This window comes from Hirundo rustica, chromosome Z, assembly GCF_015227805.2.
Source record: "Hirundo rustica isolate bHirRus1 chromosome Z, bHirRus1.pri.v3, whole genome shotgun sequence".
NCBI classification, from domain to species: Eukaryota; Metazoa; Chordata; class Aves; order Passeriformes; family Hirundinidae; genus Hirundo; species Hirundo rustica.
The window spans coordinates 3,748,920-3,770,608 of NC_053488.1; the positions used below are offsets into that span (position 1 = coordinate 3,748,920).

Here is a 21,689-nt window from a genome sequence, read left to right on the forward strand (position 1 = left end):
ATAAAAGGAGGAAAAAAAAAAAAAAAAAGGAAAATGAAAACAGATAGAAGAAAGGAGATTGGCAGAGCAGTGAACACACCAGTGACACCAGAGGTATTCCAGAGTTCCTGATGTTGAATTGACTGCCTGCGATGGCAATGGCCACATTTTGGTTGATTGCACCTGAAGATTCCTGTTCTTCTTCTGGGTTTCCTGTGCGTCCCTTTCCACTGCGGATATCTGAAACTAAATTTGAAATATCCCATTGGAACTTCAGGAGCAATCCAGCTGCTTCTGCGCACGTCACATGGTTTTACATCAGTCTGTAACCTAACAAAATAATGGGCACCTCCATCCCTGAGATTTTTTTGTCTGGCTGATGTACCAAGCAGTGAAAGGGACACAGCATTAGCAAGAGAAATTGCAGCCACCTGCAAAGACTGCCAAATTATTCAAATACATAAAATGTGTAAAAGGTGGTAGCAACCATGAGATTATCTCTGAAGTTCAAAGCCAAGCCAGTGCTTTGTAAGATTTGGAACCATCCACTTCTAGTTAATTTCAGTCAAGAGGATAAGAAACACAGAAACTAGAAATGAATTTCTTAATATTTAACAAAATATCTAAGTCTGCTAAGAGCTGACAGATCCAGTATTGGCTGCTGACTTAAGGACAAGTTTTATTTCAGGCACCTAACTGCTTCTATTCCCTGCTGGTTCTTGACACCAATTTCAGCAAATGAAGTATTTTTACCTAGGTTTTGTAAAAATCTTGTCCGATTCTGAGCATCCATTTTGTGTTTTGCAAGTTCTGTTTTTCAGAGAAGCTGACTGATCAGCTGGACCCCATGTGTTCAGAATGGGATCACAGCTTTTTGTGACATATTCTCTAGAGAAGACACTCTAAAACCTAGGCATATTGGTACATCTGGGCTTCTTCATAATAACTCCTTTCATCTATGGTATAAGGATAATACTTAGATTAAAAGAATGGTGTGAGATCTAATTAGCCAATGTATAGTAAATGTTTTCACCTTACTCGTTTGAAAGTGATAAATAACACTTTCTTATTAGTAATTTTTTGTTAAGACATTTAAAAGCAAAATATTTTCAGAACCAGTGACAAAAACACACTCTTTGAAGTTTATGCATTTAACTAATTAATTCTGGTATCATGTTAATAGCAGTAAAAAAGCAATAGAAAAAGAGAATACAATCCAATTTCTATAACTGTGGTGTAACATGATGTCAGTATCACTAGCAGTATTTTCACTACTGTTAAGTGTATCTAGAGCTAAATATTTCTTGCAGATCTCGCAGGTTTTATTAGGAAGGTCATAAAACCTACACTATGAGATATGCAGGTGTACTTACAGATATGTATCTGGTCTATCATTTCCTCATGAAGTGAGGACACTGAAGTTTTTCCTGTCTGCAAAAATCCAGTCTACTTCTAAGTAAAGAAATATTCACTCTTACTAGACTAATCTTTTATGTTTGATAAATTATTTAGACAAGTCCCTCTTAGGAGCTGAAAAATTCAAAGGCAAAAAGGTCTTACTTGTAAAGTCATGGAGTTGTGGTAGTGAGTCCAAAATGATACCAACCAAAGGGAGGTAAAGAGCTGCAATTTTAATCTTCACCTCCTTTTTGGAGCAGCGTGGGTCTAGGTCATGGGAACTCAGCAGGCTAAGGATAGCACTGACAGCTTTTTTTTGCACCTTGCTAATCCTGTTAACACAGAAACCATCCATGAGTTCCATTTATGGATCATGCACAAATAATTTACAAATCAAAGATTTTATAAATAGAAATGAGGTGAAAGAAATGAATAATAAACACCAATATTCACTTGATGATCTCTTTCATTCTGAGCAGAGATTCATGTTCCCTACCAAAGATAGGTATCTTATATCTCCAAGCCACTTTACTACAATCGAAGTACCCAAGTCTTTCAAACTTCCCATAAAAATTCATTGCGGCGTAAAGAGAGATGCTTAAGGAAAAGAACCAAACTCTGGCCAAAGTTCAGCTAAATGCTTAAGTTCAGACAAAGACAGAGGTGTTTAAGAGGGAAGAGCAACTGAAATTTTGTGTTCTCAATTTGTGTATTCAGCCAACACTACCAACACAAATAGTATATCTTCATTCATTGGGAGGAACATACCACAGATAAAACCATGACTGGTTCACTGCTATGTTACAGAGTGGCTCACCGAAAAGAGTGGGGGAAGAAGGACTCAAACTATGGCCTTGTTAAGAGTAACAGTGTCACCTGATCCCATTTTAAAATCTGCAAATTAGGATACGCACCCCTCGCAGTCTGCATCCAGGGCTGCTGCCAATTCGGTGAAAAGTAAGCCAGTCAGGAAGTGCTGCTGACGGTATTCAGCTGAGAGGTCAAACATACTAGTGATTTTCTGGTCCTGGAAGCTGGAGCAGGAGCTGGAGTTCTACAAAAATATATTAGAAGTGTTAAAGAATGATCACCAAAACCAATGTTTCTTAAAGAGATCACAGTCACAGTCAGTGTAGCTAACAGAAAATCTCTGCCAGAGGAAAACTACAGGTTTTGAAAAAAGGTTGGACATTTTGGAGGAAGACTTCTGTGCATAAAATTAAAAGCATTTAATTTCAAATGAGTTGCTTGCTAGGATGCAATCTCATCCTTTCCATTCTGTGCAAGCAACTCATTCCTGACATACAAAATTCCTACCCTGTGTTCATGAGTTTGGACAGGACACAAAAGTCACAATTTTGTCCATCCTTGTTATATTGTTGCAGACATTAGCTATCACAGAGCAAGAAAGGGCCCCTACATTAAGAGGGACTTTGGCGTCAGAAGCTGTTCACTGTGTCCTCTTCAGCATCCATGATGTCTAGTATGGAAGTAAGGTGAGGAAAGACATGGGAACAGTATTTCCTTTTGCCCTGGAAATCCTTGGCTGAGCTTGCCGGCAGCCTTCAAACTGCTCTAACTTTTGGCTGTGACTGATACACAGCCAGCCCAGGAATGGAAAGTTGCTGCTATATGAGTGCTGTGAACTTCTTTGTTTCTCCCATCATAGGTGTGTGCCACAGGTCACCTGGAATGATTTTGTCCCTTGCTCAGGTGAGCGTAAGCCTTAGACTCTACTCCCCACTGCAGCTGCTGGGTTTTATGAGTCCAAATTTTGCTTTTAATTTCTATCCTTCAGTATTCCTTCCAATATTTCTGTCAGTCACCTGGGAATAGTCCCAGAGTCCAAACACATGAAGTATCAGTATACCACACAGTGGCAGCTATCTTCTAGTATACTGGGTCAAATGAACCCCATGTCTCTTAGCAGCCCCTTATTTTGGATCCATATACTTAGACCCACTCCCATTCAACCTCAAACACTCAGATACTGGCTGTACTATGTTTGTGTGAAATAATGTCAAAGTGTAGGGCACCTGGTTAAGTGAGTTTGGCTTCTCTCAAAAAATTCCAGAAGATTTATTCACAAGACCGTATTTTTACTGCAAGTCTAACTCAAGCTGGGCAGCACTCCTGCAGACAGATCAAAATTACTGCAAGGGTGGTCAGCTAGTCCATTAAATCATGCAAAGGCCACAAAAGCCTTATTGATTTGCACAGGTTGCACATTGTAGGTTACTCCTAAGGAGAAAAAAGAGCTGATGATGTTGCTTGAAGGAAAGTTTAATTAAACTGGTGTTGGCCAAACTCTGACTTGCTGGAACTGCTTACAAGAGCTATGTTGATATTTTTTATCCCCGTAAGCAGAAGAGTCGTATTTCTAGCTCTTTGGCATCCAGGATTACTATTAACAATTAGTATTGTGACATCTGACTCTAAGATTTTGATGCTTTGCTTTTAGGACCAAGAAAAACTTCAAGAAAATAATATCTGCTGTTACAAACCTGTGAGAACCCTTATTAAGGTATGAGATGTAGCACATCTTACCATCCAAATAATTCTTTGGCAATGACATTCAAAAAAGAAACAACGGATTTTAACTTATTCAGACTGTTTTTGTACCTCCCATAATTTTTAGTTTCAAATCTATCCCCTTGCCTCCAAGCATTGTGGCAATTACAGAGCCTCGCGCTGAAATGCTTGAACCCCGTCCTGACCTCTGTAGAGATCACTGAGGTGGAAAACAGACATGAAAGCAGCCTTCAATAGGGGGTTTGCCCCATTGTAGAAAAGCAAGAAACCATCTCCACTGAATGTAGAGGAGGAGAGCACAAGACTGGCAAAACAGTGTCGCGTGCCAATCAACAATTTCTTTTTTTGATGTGTTTGTGAACTCTGTGGTCAGGAAGATCATAGGAGGTCCTGACATCAAAGAAGTCTACAGCTGTGTCAGTGTCAGACTAAGTCTGGAAAATTTCTGGAGAAACTGTATATGGTGAAGATTGCATGGTCTACTCAAGATACCTGAGTGTTTCCACACAGAAGATCATAAAGTTCAAATAAAAACACTGTTCAAAAACCCACTGAGAAATCATGGACAAAGACATAGTATGATCTGTACTGCTGTGGTGGGGAGAAACCCAGAAGAAAGAACACTGCTTCTGGAAAAAAAAAGCATGATAATCCTATTTTAAGCAACATGAAGGTTCAACAAAAAAATCACTATTCCAGGACATTGAAAACTGTAGTGTATTAGTCACTAACTTAGTGGTACCATCTACTTCCACCTGGGAAGTAAGAAGTTCCATTACAAGGCAAACACACAGAAAGCATGAACTGCTGCATGCCACAATTCTCCAAAACAGGTATTGAAATACATATTTGTGTTTGTGTGCAGATGCAATAAGGGTATGCCTGTAAACTGGCCTTCAGAGCTGTGTTCCTTTTAGACTTTGTGTGTCTACCTCAATAATAATTTTCTGTGTGCCTGTCTCCAGGGTAGCAAATGTCTGTGTGTCATGTTCAACTTTAACTCCTGTAGATGAAGGCTTGCAATAGTATTCCTATAGCCTTTCTCCTTATGCCCCTTTTCCTCAAGGGGGAAATTTTTCTCCCTGATCCAGCAGTGGCTGATTGTAACTTAAGAATCTGAAGAACAGAGCGACGTATTTTTCTACACATGCTTCATGTGATGTTCATGCAACACCTATATAATGGACAACCACCTGGGAGGACAAGGAGGGAGAGGGAGATGCTGGAGCTGATGCAGGTGTCATGAAGAAGAAGTTCAGATTGAGGTAATGCTCATGGCTGCAGAGAATCCTCAGGAACTCAAGTCTCATGGAAATCAGGGTGGAGAGTGAATTCAGCTTGTTTGAAAGCTAGGAAAAACAAACAAAAAAGTGTCAAGTGATGGGCTAGTACTATTTAAATTACCATGTAGTGAAATGTCCTGCTCCCTCAAAAGGACACAGACATGTAGCCCTGTGTAGCCATTAAAATGCTCACTGTACCTAACTAGTTTCCATACATTAGCTGATCTTTGTTTGACAGTGATGGTGTCTCTTTCCCTGCTCCCCAGCTGACTTATCAACTTCTGAAGAGATAACAAATTGTTTCTTTCTTCTTTTCTTCCAAAACAAAAATGTACAATATTTTTGTCTTTTGCATAAGACAAAAATGAGAAACAAACCGAACTTTTCTGACTCTACAGCAAACTCATAAAATGCCCTGCTAAGCAACACAGGACATCAGTGATCTCGTCATTTCCCTTCTTATCCCTTCAATGACATCAGTGAAGGATTTTGTGGAGCTATCTGACAGACCTGCACACATACAGGTCAAAAAACAGATGGAAAATGCTCCCTGTCAAATGCAACAAATAATTTCCTAACAACATCCTGCATCACCATTTATTTTTAATTTTCAGAGACTTGTAAAGCAGGAAGACATGTATTACTTTGAGTCACTCCCCGAAATCTAAATACTATCCTCACATCACTCAGCAGAAGGAGTCAGAAAGTTGACCTGTATTATCTGCTAAGGGAAGTAAAAATGCAAGGGAAGAAAAGTGGTTCCATGGATGTTTTACAGCAGTGCAAGCTACGACAACTCTAAAAGACTCTTTGCCTCCACTCAATTTTTTTCCCGCAGATCGCAAATCAAAAGAGATTTTAAAATCATTGCATATGCAATAGGAAATAGGAAATTTACCCAGTCCTTCAACACAACTCAAAGGATCTTGATGGATAAACTAATCAAACAAAACAAAACACATAAGCCAAATGCATTCCAAATCATGCATGGTGCCTACCTGATTACAGTAATGTTTGATGAGATTAAACACAAATCCTCGATCCATTAAAGAAAGCAGATCATACAAGAAAAATGCCAGGCTGATGTTAATTTTTTCTGCTTGCTCACTTTCCTTAAAAAAAGAAAAAAACCACCAGTTAGGATGTATAAAACTTACATAAAGGTTGAAGACTTATTAGAATCATGAAAAATAGTGCAGGGGTCAGCTCCCAGAAACCATCTCAGGGAAAATACAGGACAAGATTGTGCCGGTTCTCCAGTTCACATGATTTTGCTAAAATTGCACAGAATCACTTCTATAAATTTTTTTACTGTTTCACAGAGAAATGTCACAGGATGAATGGACAATTAATTTGTGTACCCCTTCGGGCTGACAACAATGAAATGGAATTTGAGACCTGTCCTGAATTGCCTATTGGCTGCATGACTTTTTTTTTTATTTATTTTCCCCTATTGAATATTAGAGAATGCTGGTTTAGGAAATTAAAACGCATAAAATATTAAGAAGAACCTGCACTGGCTTTGCTGATGGAAGGCAAACAAAGTATTTTGTTTAGAAATTTTAAGTGTAAAACCGATAGTACCAAAATACTGCTAAGATAAATCTGTGGGGTTCACCATCCAGCGGCTAAGCTCTTGTATGCCTGGAATTGGCCTGATTACCAGAGATACATAGCCTCCAGTAAGAACCACAAAGAACTTCATGTACCCTCTACAATGAGGCTACCGTTACTTCAAACATACCAATTTAAATAATAAATCCTTAGTAGCCCAAGTAGCTCACCGAGGGGAATTAGTGAAGATGTCTGAGGGATCTGCACACATTTAATGGTCAAAACTGACAGAGATGACTGGGAAAAATGTTGCCTGTACTGGCACCTCTGACTAGTGAGAACAGGTGTGCAGCACCTCAGGGTGGCTAAATTCACTGTAGACAGATTTCAGCAATGTTAAAAAATGAATTACAATTTGTGATCCTTTCAACTTCATAATCTGTTGTATCAGTGCAATTTGTTAAATGTAGCAAGAATTTAATGGGACTAAGGGCTTATTTCTTGTCTTCAATTTTCAAGTGGGCAGTGCCTCTTCAGAGACATCAAGGGCTAGACCACTTGTGGCTGGCCTGTGCGACACTCACAAGGAGCACTGCCTTCCTATGGCATATCCCACTGCTACAGAGAAGTCAAATGAGGAATTAACAGTAGGATAAGGGTAATTGCAATGGGGGATAAAAGGAAGTAGTCCTGCTGGGTCTGCAGTCTGATGTGCTGGGTAACATGGCATAAAGCACTACTAGAACTGAAAACGGATGTCCAGCCTTTCCTGTCAGTAGGAAAGGGAATTCTCTTCTTGCACACTGCAGCCACACTGAGAAGTAAGCTGAGGAACCAAGCTGAACAAAAACATCTGCCAAGAGAAAACAAGGCTGCCCTTTTTACAGTGCCACAACTCTAACTTAAGGTCCATGTGAGAACATTGGCCTAATTCTAGCAACACGGCTGGTATTGAAATGAGATTAAATGTAGTTCAGTGTAACACAAGTTGAATAGCAAGGATCCATGATGCTTATTTCATCCACTTACTTTGGGTGGTTTGACTATGAGTGCAGCAATCTCTGAAGTAATCACACTAACTATAGTGGTAATATCATCTTTGAAACGATCGGAGAATCGGCTTCTTCGTGGGTTATCTTGCTTCTCCATGTTGTGAACATGCTGAGCCATACTCTTTATCTGCAAAGCAGAAGAAAGAATACTAAAAAAATGCCCAGACTCGAGGCAAAATACTGCTTTAAGTTTGTTTGTAAGAGTAAGATTTCCTACTTCTTTTTCCCTGAATTTAATCGCTCATTTTCTCAGAGCTGCTGTGATAAATCCTACATGGCAATGACAACAGAGGGTCCAAGACTCAGGTATAGACAGACATTGATTCCTGTTAATATTCATGCAGTTGGCTACTCTCTGCACCTGAAATCAGAATCACCCTACCCCAACCCCTTGCATCTGCAGTTCTGAAATGTTGCTGCTTGCAACTTTTGCCATTCATGATGACAGACAGGGAGTGACACTTGTGGAATTCTTATTTCTTGACCTAATATTGCATTAGGTGTACATGCTGACAGTGGAAATCAGTATAGTTTTTCCACTGACATGCATCACCACAGGGCTCTGTAGAACTGTGAGTTTGTAGAGCTTTGTCACTGTTCCCATGTTGTTAACAAAATGGAAAAGACAGGAAAAGATATTCACTGAAAAGGAAGGGAAATACACTTGGGTGATGGCTGTCTCTCTGTCTTGTGCAAGCTGCGCACTACTGCTCATGCAGTTAATGCAGAACTTTGCCATAGTGAGGAAGGGTGAATACGAAGAAATTTTTAGTTGTGCTTTCATTATTTGACACCTCTCCTTTACACAAGGCTGAATAACTGAAGAGGTCAACACCCAACTGAACCTGAGCCTGGAGCACCTACTACATGCACCATTAACTAACTGTAAAATAGCACTGTTGAGTCTTACCAGGAGCTCAAAGAAGAACCAGGCATACTTGAAGACTGCTTCTCTCACCATGCCCGTGCTGACCACCATCTGCAATGCCAGCTCCTCATGGAAGTGCTACATAATAAACACAGACTGTTGGAAAATGGCTTTTCAATCAACTCATCTTTTATTTTCAACACCTTCCCTGCAGGAAATTTCTCCATACTGGAGGGTGAGCAGCCGGATGGGGACGTGTGGGCATCTTTGTAAGATCAGAAGGCAGGTTTGACCAAAATGACATCTGAAGAATGCTCTTGGCAAGCAGACTTCGAGACCCATTTTTCTGTGGATCCAGAAACATAGATAACTGAAGAGGGAAATGTCTTTGGACCATTCTCAGGTCATTGTCTACGTGCATGAAAGGGAGCAGTCACGTTTCCCACTACCTGCTAAGCATTTTTGTTTAGCACATCCATGTTTTCCTGAGAGAAGGTAGAATCAAGAATGACTCTGTGGTGGAAGAGAAGGACAAAGCAATAACCACAGCAGACCTTGTACAAACATTTGTAGTTGGAGACAATTCTTTTTACAGTAAGATCTGAACACAAGACACACAATCCCAATTACCTAAACTTTTAGGAAGTTCAAATCTGGACTACAAAAAGCTTGCTTCTAAAAGCTACAAAAAGGGACAAAGAAAATAATTCTTTACAGAAGAAACAGGAGGCAAATATTTCTGAATGGAGTTTACTGTAACATGTACAGACACATATCCAAGGGTAAACAGCTCTGGAAAATGACCGAAGCTTTAAGACTTTGAGAAAGAGAGCAAACGGAGGATCCAGACAGGCTGCTACTTGTCTAAATCTGTCCTGGATAAAGAATCTAAAGACTCTGGAGCAGAAGCAAAAAAGTTTGAGTAATGTTTACTCACTGTTTCAATATCTCATCACTAATTCCTTGCTTGATAAAACTGGTTGTTATTTTGTCCTGTTGCTTCCCTCTCCACATTTAGAAGTGCTAATTGCCAGCACTGCCTCAGGACGCTCCAGGTTCTGTAAGGAGTTCCCTCATGCACAGCCATAGCCTACCTTTTTATTGGATGGTCTTGTGCTTGCACAAAGGCCTGACATGTCATTTGTCCCTTCAACGCAGTAAGACATCCGACTGGAGCTGTGATCCATGGGCTGGGGGACACAGATGGAGGAAATACATAATAGTGAATTCCTAGGTGACTTCACCTGATTAACGGAGAAGAAACCACCCGCAGTGGACGGGTTTTGTTGGGTTTTTTTGTGGTGTTTGTTTTTTGTGTTTTTGTTGTTGTGGTGGGTTTTTGTTTGTTTGGGGTTTGGTTTTTTTTTTTTTTTTTTTTTTTTTTTTTTTGGGGGGATTTTTTTTTTTTTGTTTTATTTTGTTTTGTTTTTGGGTTTTTTTTTGTTTTTTTTTGTTTTGTTTTGTTTGTTTTTGAGGTATGCACAGATATTCATCTAAACAGCCCTTCTTCTTCCTTCTTCCCATCCCTTTTCCCACTCAAGGCCGAAGACCACTTGACAGCTGCAGCAGCAGCACAGCAGCAGCAGCAGGGTGCAAATGCCAGCACTGCCATCACGTGCCCACTGGCAGCACTGCAGCTGTACTTTGGAGCATACGACTCACCCTTCAAAAGGTGTCAGTTTATCTCCTGCTCTACATCGAAAATAATCAGCCCCTTGAAGTCTTCCTTCCATTAAAAGTTATGCCAGGTTAAGAGGCAGTGAAATGGCAGTAACCAATTGTAAATTGCCACATTTATCAATGTGATGAAGCTGTAATATCAAACATTTTAATTTTGTATTAATTTGGAAAAATGCCTTGAGCTCTGGTTTGATTTTTTTTTTCCTCTAGGACAAAGTACATTAGAGTGAAAGTCATAAAATTCAAATTTACATTATAAAAAATTGCTATGGAAGGATATATGTCTGCCAACATCAACAAATCAAATAAATTGTCAAAGCCTGTGTATCTTACCACTTCTGGTTTAATTAGCTGAAGTCCAGTACCTATTCATTTTAAATGGAGGGGCGTATGCACATTCAATAGAAAAAAGACTTAAAAATATTTCTGAAAATAACCTACTTGGAAGCAATACTTTAAATATGTAACACTCAAAGAAAAGTGAAGGGGAGATATAGTTCAGACTTCATCATATGTACTGCTGTAGAGCTCTGCCAGGGTTAAAACTAGCAGCAGGCTCCTTGCACAGGGAAAAAAATCCTGCTTTTGCCAGAGGCATAGCTTCCCAGCTCTGGCTGAGTGGCAAAATCCAGGTTTTGGTTTCCCCAGACAGCTGCACACAACCATCCTCATAAAGCTCTGAGATGGCCTGGAATGCTGTAGATCAGCAAGCACCTGGTGCCAATCAGGGAAGCAAAATCTTTCTGTCCTGCAGGTGTCATTGGTGGTGTATATAGCAGTGGGTAAGAATGCACAAGAAGCTTGTATCTCACTCTGTGGCTGAATGAAGTTTTTGGAAAGAGCCAGGTGCAAATTATGCACATAGCACCTGCACTGTAGCTGATACAAACCCACGGGGCTGCTGTCATAATTAATTTTTTTTTTTTTTTTTTTTTTTTTAATTGGAAACGATTTAACAACAAACGAAAAAAAAAAAGGAAGAAAGGTCTGTGACTGCACTGACTCTGCAAATTGGGCCAGACCAGGTCACCAGACGTGAACAGATCTTAAATATCTGGAATAACAGGAGAGTGAGGCACATAAAAAAAGCAAATGCCTCTATGGAGTGTCTAATCCACAAATAAGAGATAAAGATCTCACCTCTTGCTCTCCATTGGTAGGAAACATCAGAATTTAGCAGTGGAATTTAGCATGTGTCTATGCCAAATCAAATAAACAGAAAATGTTTCTGGTGACATACACAGTGCATTTACAAGGAGCAAACCCAATCCTCAAAGACAGAATCTAGATTATTAGGTTTTGGGCCATACCATTCTTCAGATATTTGACTTTGTTCTCTTACCTTGGATGACATGATGCTTTTGACCTCCTCATCAGTCACAGCTTGTGTGACAGTGATGTCAGGATTGCTGCAGCTTATCACTCGGCTCTGCAGGAGTTTACTTCCAACAGACACCGCAGAAGTGCGTCCAAAGGTGTAATAACGAGATTCTGTCGAAACACTGCTGCCTCCACCTGCCACAGTGAGATGTCTGAATTAAGACTAAGGACATATATGTGAGGCAAACATGAGGTTCAAGCCAGTTTTGCTCAGTTATAACATCAGCATTTCCAAAAGAGTAAGGCTCCTGAAACCAACTGCTTCATTAACAATCTACACAGGCACTGAATGACTAATTACAGATATTACCTCAATCAACAGCTCACAGGGTGATTGGATAAGCAGTACCAAAAGATTAACAGGGCTAAGTAAGTAGCAGCACTATTACAATAGTTTTTTCTTCCCATCAGCTCTTTTTAATTTGCTGTAATTATTCACAGGCCTAAACACAAAATACCACCTTCAACATATATGATTTAATGCGATGTTTCAAGTATCCAAAGAAGCACGGAGCACTGCCATCAGGAATTTCACTAAATGATACATATTTTCAATTTCATCACAGACTTTATTTTTCCAGGACAAACAATTCGCAAGCATATGTGAATTCACAGATTTTAGAATATTCCAACATCAGCCTAAATGTCTCTCAAAGGGGATTTAAATTAATATTCAAAAGAGAAAAAGGCCTACGTATCTTCAGCTCCCACAGCACAGCTGCTTGTGACAAGTCATTTAACATATACAAATTAATCCTATAGGCTTTAGGATAATGATTGCAACAGAATAAGAGAATGCTTGAGGTTGGAAGGGCCCACTGAAGGCCCTCTAGTCCAACCCCTCTGCTCAAGCAGGGCCACCCTGAGTCAGCTGCCCGAGACTACAACCAGCTGGCTTTCTACCATCACCTGTCTAAACCTGCTGGTCATACAGCATTTTATCGTCCAATGACATCCTTAATGCAAAGGAGATATTGGGAGAGCTTGGCCCTATACCTGGCAGTAGATTACTTTGCATGGAAAGTGACTTACTGATGTACAGGTCAGTAAAAAACTGGCACCTTAAGGCTGTTTTAACTCATTTAAAGAACTTCTTCTAGAAAGTTTCAGTTTAGACAATCTCTTTTGCATTCTTCTTCACAAAGCTACAACATTGCTTGTAGCTGTGGAAACCTCCCACCTCAACCCTTCACCTTAAATGAGTAACTGAGGGATGGAGATTTTGAGGGGCAAGTTTATACTGCACTTTGCAGTGCTGATATTCCTGACCTACCTCTGAGAAAAATGGCAGAACAGTGTAAGAACAGTCTAAGTGTTTATATGGCATACAGTCTGGGTCTGAGAAGGTGTGTTTGCTATCTTACAGGTCAGTGCTTCAAGTCTGTCCTCTCAAAAGTGCCACGCTGAATAGCATGTATCAAGAAAAAAAAAAAAAACCAACAGAACTTTTGCAACCCTTGCCCCACCAATACCTGGTTTGACCACTTCTCTTTGTGCATCTGGCAGACGAAATACATAGTACACATAAGATGCCAGGAGGCAGTTCCTCCCATGCTGATCCTTGCTCAGCTCTTTGCTGTTGTGGAGACTGTTCACTATTGCGACCACAGACTCAAAGGCAAACTGTGAGAAGTTGGCTGTGAAACGAAGGCAAGAATTAGAGCCAGTGCTGAAGGCTATAACATAATTAAGTGAGGGCATTCTTTGTATCGACAACTGATTTTACAATGTTCAATTCAGTCTAGAACAAATTCAGAATTTTGGACAGCAATTGCTACGCCTGACCAGACCCAAAGTCTACTTAGGCCAAACAACACTCTTCAGCAGGCTCACTGACTTTCAGCCTAATCACTGCTATTCTGTCAGTTTTTACTACATAAAAGAAGACTGTAACTTTTAATTACATTTCTAGCAGTCTTCACACATTTCCTATAAAATATCTTCTGGCAGAATACTAAGACTCATCACTCTCCAGCAACAGACAAATATATAAGCTGGCAGGCTTTAGCACAAACATTGTAGTGGATGACAAGTGTTGATGATCTGAATGACACAGGAGATGAACTACACCACTGTCTGCAAGTATGTCATTCTTCTGGACTTAACATATATGTCACAGGCAACTAGCACCACAGTAAAACAAAAATCAGACCTTAGTATTATATTCTCTGGCTTTGTGCTCACTCAACTCTGCCCAAAGGTATTTTGGCAGAGGATATGGGGCAGACAGCCGTGTCAGTTGTAGGATAATGATTTTGCTGGTGTTTCACTTGTAAAACAACTCAATTCCAAACAACACTGAACCACAACCCCCTTTCTGAGCTGTATTTTCAGATAAGTAGATTACTACAGTTTAATGTACCTCCCAACCAAAGACCAAGAGTCTTTATGTAGGGGGAAAGGAGAAAAAGCAGCAAGTCACTTAAGCCTGGTTAAGTTTTCAATGAAACTCTGTCTTGAGCAACACAACTCTTCCTGACATGTGCTACCCTAGATGCTAAATCCAAGCCTGAATATTTTAGCAACAATTTCCCCCACATTTCTAGGTTGCTTGAAAAGCCTCTTGAAGGCCATGAGCCAATAAATACCTGTCTGTCCAGCTATGACCATGGGCTGTACAGCCAGATGGAAAAGTTTATCTAGTACCAAATGCAAAAATAAGACAAGAGGTTCAAGGCGTGAAGAATTTAAACAGATAATGCTGAGTTTCAACTCATGCTCCAGTGAAGCCTCTGTAATCTTCTGATCCATCACTCGAATGGGGAAAGTCACTTGGCTTTCCAGAGAATGGCACAAGGTGAAGAACTTCTCCAGGTGGTTGTCCTGCAAATACAGCGCACTCACAGTTAAGAAAGGCAATATATTTCAGGCTACTGAAATATACTGCTAGCTAGGGAAAGCCTGATTGTACCACCTCATGGGATGAAAGGAAGGATTTTCACCCTTCTGGCTTTCAGTAGTGGCTGCTCTGACTGATCAACTAGTAAAGCAGCTGTCACAGCATTTTGTTTGCTCCTCTTCATCTGGTTCAAATTCAGACTGTTCTTGCCCTCATTAAACTGACTGCTTCATTTAATGAAAAGAAGTTTCCTTCTACCCAATAAAACTCAGACATATCATAGGTCTATAGTCCCTCTTCTACTCACACCTGAGTTCTAGCCACATACAAGTTATGTGCCATATGAGTAAGATCTACTTGTATTTAAAAAAACTTCCTGCAATGGGGTGATGGACTCACTTCAAACACAGGTCCTTCAGCTGTTAAGGATATATTTACCAGGATTAACAAGAATGGGATAAGGGGTAAGAGCCACTGAAAAGCAGCAAAAAGAAAACAAAGCTGATCTGCCTCGAACCAGCATCTCAGCAAGATGGGCAAAGATCCAATTTCCCATGGCATTTAAATGACCAGAATAATTCAAGTCTGACCCAGCACTAAGCTCGTGTCCCCAAACCACATGGCATTGACAAGTGAGCTGCTTAACACACACTGGTGGTGTATAACCTGTCCATGGAAGCGGGGAGGTTCCATGTCTTTGGAGATGTGGACACATTGTCTGAACTACCCTTGAGGAACAGATGATGCAGACTGCAGGAACTGGCACCGTGCCCTGCCAGCACCTTCCAATCACAGCCTGAGCCAACCCCTGCTGAGCTGAGAGGACACCAGGCTCCCTGCTGCTCCATGTGACTTGCTGCCAAGAGTGCTGCTTTGTTCCCTTCTACCAACAGAATTAATTTCACCAGAGGATTTCATTCACCTAGGATATCAATTTATTTCCATAGCTCCTATTTTTTTTTTTTCCCCCCCAAACTGTATGGGCTTAAACACCTCAGTTTCATAAACTTGCTAAATTGGCCTGGCCATCTGAATTTTCTTTAAAATGAAACTACAGCTATATGTTACTTCTGATGCATTACCTGGGTGTGAACAGATGACACAGCTTGAACTTCAACAACGAAAACGCCCTTGTGTCCTTCAACCCACTTTATTGGTGGTGTCTGAGATGGAATTTTCTGTGATGGAAAAAAAAATATGGGAATCATCTTCCTTTTAATGCTCAAACAGAAAGTCTGTTTACATGAGGGTCTATAGTATTCCCACTATTCACTTCATTTCAGACATTCAAATTCAGTGCCACACAGCGAATGACAGCTAAGCATCTCCTTGTTCTCATAGACATTTGGACAGAGGCTGATGCACTGAACAGCGAAATCTAGAGAATTTCAGCTGGATGTCTAGCACAGACCATGTAAATATACATCTCCTGATGGGATATGGTTAAGGCTAAAATTTCGTGGTTAAGGCATTGCCAAAGGCATTCTGTGGTGATGTGGCGCAATTTAAACCCTCTGGGCAAGTTTCCTACATGCCATATTTACTGAGAGAGCATGGATTTCTGCTCCAGTAATACCACCTGATTCCATTTCTACTCCCACTCCAACAAAGCCACAGGAAAAAAAGAACAAATAATCTTATGGAAGAAATTGAATTACTGCCTTGACACTCTCTAAACTAATGTATCCCTGATCAGACAGTTTACAAGAATTTGCTTGCACAGCTAACTTCTAAAAAAACCAGTATAACGATATAAAATAGTAACACCAGTGGCAATAATAGCAACAACATTTTTCTCCAGACTTTCTCTTTTAAAGAACAAAAGGAGGCACTGCCTACCAGAAGACAGCAATGTTAGTTTGTAAAACACTTATGCTGTTCTCTTGCATTAGGAAAATACTGTCTTCTAATAATTTTGTTTATTACCTCAGGAGAGTGAATTGAATAGTGTAAAGGCAGTTTATCCAATGCAACAGGAAGACTATAATGTCCAGTTTGAAGACGATCATTTACTAGAATTGGCAGCCACTGAAACAAATGAAGAGAAAACACAGCAATATTCTTGATGATATATGATTAGACCTATTTATTTAATTTGTTAGATACAGTCAACAAAACAACAAATGAGATATTGACTCAAGCTTCTCTGCTCCAACCCATTCAACAGTAATTGCTTTGTATTTTAAATTCAAAGATAGCTGTTAGCTACTGTAGAAAAATGTACAAGACTGCTTTACAAACAATCTCTTTTGAAGAAAACAAACACAGAGCTTCTCATGTGTGACACACATTTTTCTAATAAATCCTATAAGAAGGATTTAGAGTAATCCATGTTTTTATTTAAAAATTCATCTATCTTGAATACACCTATTCACAGTATTGAAGCAAATCAACTTGCTGGGATTCAATTGAACATCTTCCTTGTGGTCACCATGCCAGACTGACTTGTCATATCCCTGCACTGATATTTGGACACATTTAATTTTTCATTCAAGTCTGGAAGAGGCTGGGCATTTGAATATCACAGGGCAGAAATTCTGTATTTAGGTGAAAGCTGAAAATTAAGTCCTTACCTATGTAAAATCTTGGTCCTGAACTATTTTATTTCTTAACGATCCCACTGACATTGGTGGGACTATAACTGTCCATAAAAGAAAGCCCACGTGAAAGGATTCTCAGTACAGTGGTTGAAAAGCCCCAAAAGCTGACAAAGGATCAAACAAGTACACAACCAAAAATACACAAACACAATGGTCTCCCAAACTTCACAGCAAGAACACATGGAAAGCAGTTGTCAGGCTCCACAGCTCAGCTGCTGACCACAGCTCTAGGACTTTTTCAAACCTGAAGCATCATTATCTTAAATTCTTTCCTTTCATATCCTTAGTTATATTATATCCTTAATCTCTCCAGTTAAAAATACTGTTTGATAAAGAGAAAGGTCAGAGAGACTATGCTACAACATGTATTTCTTAACCTAAGACATACTAGTCTCAACATGAAGATAAAGAAGGCAAGAGAATTACAGAGTAGCTTTTAGAGTCTTTCGGGTTTTTAAATTTTTATGTGGATAAAAGACAATTTAGAACAGAAATGAAGTGCCATTTAAAACCTAACTGAAAATATTACATTAGCTGTTATGTCATGTACGAACAGGGTAACAGTAATAATTGTAATTACATGTTTTAGGATATATATATATATATTTTTTTTTTTGCAATAAGTAGAATCCATCAGAATGAGATTATGTTTTATAAAGCACTGTTGTTGGACATATTTAGGTGCATATTTCAGTTGAATCAGGTGAATTCATTAAGTTCAAAGACAGTTAACTCAGTAAAATTATAGGATGAGGACGTAACACATCTCAGGCGGCATCTAGAGTCTGTGAATTCACACCAAGATCTTCCATTGCTTTTGCTGTATTGCCATAACCAAAAAGGGAACAAATGACAAAATTCTTGACAAGCAGAGAGTCTATTTGCATGGGATACACACAGACACAGACATACACCCACCCACTCTTATGCATCACATGGAACTTACTGAATACCCCAGGAGGGTTTCAACAGATGCTCCTTGCTTTGGTTGGCAGCTGATGTGATAGAATGTGAACAGTAGATGGTGTTTCTCTGTGAGTTTTGCTGGCAGCTTAATTTTCACTTCTTCATAAAAGTCAGGCGATCTGTTTAAAACAAATGCCAAGCATGTTCCCAATATAAGACTGAGCAAGAAGCAGATTTGCCAACTGGTTTTTAGATGCTATGCTTATAAAACCAGATAAATCCTGAAAACAGAGCTGAGTTAAACAAAGTATACATATATATACACAAACATTTTATGAATTTGAAATATATTAATGAATTATGAATCTGGAAGTTATATTTATGAACAATCTACAGCTTCGAATCAGAAGAAAACAGACAGCATCAGCGGGACAGTTTCAGCTTCCACCTCTCCCTAGGTTTCAATCTCTGTTTTGGATTCTTGCATAAGTATTCTGCAAATCCTAAATTCAAAGTCCTCATTCATGAGAATGAGAATGTCCCTTCAGCTCTTTTGCAGCTATGAATTCATTGAAGTGAATGATCTGAAAAGTTGTGCTGCTTCCTGCTCCTGCTCCTTCATCTTCACAGTAGGAGTATTCTCAACTACTAAAAAGCTTCAGACAAGAGAAGCAGTGGTCGTTTATACAACAGTCACTTATGCAAATTAATGTAGCAATCCAAATTAGATACCATAAATTGCTCAAAACACAAATGTTTAAAATGGTATTCCTTGATGAACTACATAGTTCAATACCGTAACAATTACATAGCTCAACAGAGTAACAATTACATAAAGAGATCATGATTAATACTTCTCACATCGTATGAATAGTAACAACACTTACTTATTATGATATGTGATAGCTGTGTATATTTCTTGGACAAATTCTGGACCTGAAGATTTCCCAAAAATTACCTACATTAAGAAAAAGGGAAAAGTAGCTGCAATCAAGACTACAGCATTTATTTGTCATCATCTTGTATAAATTTTAAGACAGTATCTGAAGACATAGAATGAATCCACAATTTTATCTTGGCTTAAATGTTAGCATAATGCTGGCATAAATTTATTATTATCAAGCACCTTCCCCACACTCCATTCAGGGTAAAACACCAGGAAAATGGTGTTATTTCCTGAGTCACTGACTACCTCACATCACATTTTTTAGTCACGAACTAAAAGCCTAGGAATCATAGGAAAAAAAAGTTAGGGTAAGTGACTTACATGTTGTCACACTGTCTTCATCTAAGTACTAAAAACTTAAACAAAAAGTATTTTTCCAAGTTTTGTTTTTCAGTTGTAGCCTGTTCATTCAGGGTGCCAGTGGGCGGGCTACAACTGAGCATCTTACCTTACCTTAGAGGTCCAAAGTCCCTTTAAAATCAAGGAAGAGAAACAGGCATTTCTGCTGCTAGATTTGCTTATTGAAAGGAAGGTCACTTACAGTGGAGAGGGAAGACAGAAGAACTGTGTATGTCCTAACCATTTGTCAAAACCTAATTATAACACAGGCAGAGTTTAAGGAAACCAACAGTGCAGTATTGTATAAAAGAAGGTGCTACATTAACATGGCACAGCACTAGCTCTGGGAGAAACGTGGATTGGAAAACACTGCTGATGTGGCTTAGAAAACACTGCTGATGTTCTGATTTCAGGTCCACAGGTTATGTGGAGCAAGGCTGTGAAGTATATACTGAACAATGTCATCACTCTAATAAAGGCTGGTTGGGTGATAGTCCTTGGTCCAACAGATTGTTGGGCTGAAGTTTCCTAAAGTAGTAGTTTTACTCATTGTTTTCCTGCTCCAACACATAAAATCACAGAAGATTTTTGTCTCAATGTCATTCTCAAGTAGCCAACAACACTGTCTTGAAAATACAAAAAAAAAAAAAAAAATCAGGCTGAAGCAGACATCTGGGTTAGAAAACTTCAAAATTAACTTCTGAAGCTTGGTAAAGTTTAATAGAGGATCTTACAGTGAGAGATGTTGAATAACCTGAACACCGATAGGACTATCTGCTCTGCTAGCAGTGCACATGTATGCCCTAATACACAGTGTGTTTCAAATGTGGAAACATGGATTGTTCAAGCAATGATGATCCCAACTTCTACCTTCCAGCATAATACCTGAGGACTTGTGTAGACATAGTGTATGCAGAGGAGTAATCCTGGAAAATTCACTACATCATTCTTAAAAAGGTCTCTGAAGCTCTGGGAATTTTACCCTTAGAAATTCCAGCATGATACTGATGTAATATGATGCCATTCTCCCGAAAATAGGGCAGATTTAGATAAGAGTGATATGCCTCTGGTTCCACTAGAATCACGAGTCTTTTTTGTTGTAGGTAAGGAGTATGGCCCTGCTTTAGGATGAGAAAGAAATCTTCCCAATCTCTCTGTGTTAGGCTTCCACTAAGGCCCCACTAGAAACCGTGGTAATGGGGAGTAATGATTTCTCTCTTCCAGAGGTTTCTCAGGAATGCATGTCAACAAAAACCTGCCAAGAAATCTCAGCATTTATTACCGGCATTGCACAGGATGGGTCTTCACCACACATAAATTGGATCTTGATGGTAATGTTCCTTGCAGAAGCCAGTCGGTTCGCAAAATTCAGCCTCTGAGGGTAAACATAGAGGAGATTTCTGGAAGAAAGATAAGGAAGAATAAAATGGGTAAATGGCAAGCATTCCTGTTTGAAAATTAGCATCCTGCTCATTCCTGTCACTGTCCTTCAACTCCACCTACACACTGAAAGATTTGTCAGAACTCAATTTCAGAAGTCCACAAAGAAAAGATGATTTCTTGTTGTGACACATAGAGCATCCTATGTTTAAGATTTCACTTACACTAAGCTACGTTCTGTTACAAACAAACAATTATCTTTCTTGATGTTATGAAAAGCAGGAATCTCTCAAGAAAGCAGCTCCTTTCTCAGACGTGAATAATCAGGTTTTGGAAGGGGGAAAGAAATCTTCCCAAGCTCTCTGTGTTAGACTTCCACTAAGGCCCCACTAGAAACTGTGGTGATGGGAAGTAATGACTTCTCTCTTCCAGATGTTTCTCAGGAATGCATGTGAACACTCAGAGGTGCGAGGGAATCAACAACTGAAGTTCATACATTCATAGCTTATAGCCAAAAAAGAGCCATATATTCCTAGGTTATACAAGCCAAAAAGCAGTATCAATGAACCTGTGTAAATACAAGTAACAACATTTGAAATAATAATTCTATAAGCTACCTCTTATTAGTAATGAATATGAATAAAGCTTCGAAATATAGAATACTTTGCTGTTTACTAGCTTCAGTACATGAGCATATCACTAAACGTAAAAGGCACCTTTAATTTCTGTGGGAAATTTGGCAGCATAGGTGGTCTTCTGATGTATAATTCCAACAGAAGAGTCAAAATATTAATAGAAAGATTTTTCTCTGTTGAAGTTTATGGCAAATGCAAGATTTCAGGTAGACCTGGATTACACACAGATTCTGGAATCACGATTATGTCTATTTATTGTCTTGTTTTCCCAATCTGATATAGGATTCTCACTGTTTCTCCTCTGAGTGTAAGGAGTAA

At 39.3% G+C, this 21,689-nt stretch overlaps 1 protein-coding gene across 1 annotated transcript in view; it reads right to left on the reverse strand.

Annotated features, from left to right (window-relative positions):
- Positions 1 to 20,821, reverse strand: part of DOCK8 (dedicator of cytokinesis 8) — a 44,965-nt gene extending 24,144 nt beyond the window's left edge. Inside the window, 16 exon segments of the mRNA XM_040089791.2 lie at positions 80 to 225; positions 1,540 to 1,709; positions 2,292 to 2,431; positions 5,103 to 5,258; positions 6,191 to 6,304; positions 7,776 to 7,925; positions 8,709 to 8,804; positions 9,761 to 9,856; positions 11,689 to 11,861; positions 13,199 to 13,363; positions 14,315 to 14,549; positions 15,648 to 15,743; positions 16,492 to 16,593; positions 18,112 to 18,250; positions 18,959 to 19,029; positions 20,639 to 20,821. Of these exon segments, the coding sequence (XP_039945725.1) occupies positions 80 to 225; positions 1,540 to 1,709; positions 2,292 to 2,431; positions 5,103 to 5,258; positions 6,191 to 6,304; positions 7,776 to 7,925; positions 8,709 to 8,804; positions 9,761 to 9,856; positions 11,689 to 11,861; positions 13,199 to 13,363; positions 14,315 to 14,549; positions 15,648 to 15,743; positions 16,492 to 16,593; positions 18,112 to 18,250; positions 18,959 to 19,029; positions 20,639 to 20,821 (2,232 nt within the window).
- Positions 20,822 to 21,689: the final 868 nt, after the last annotated feature.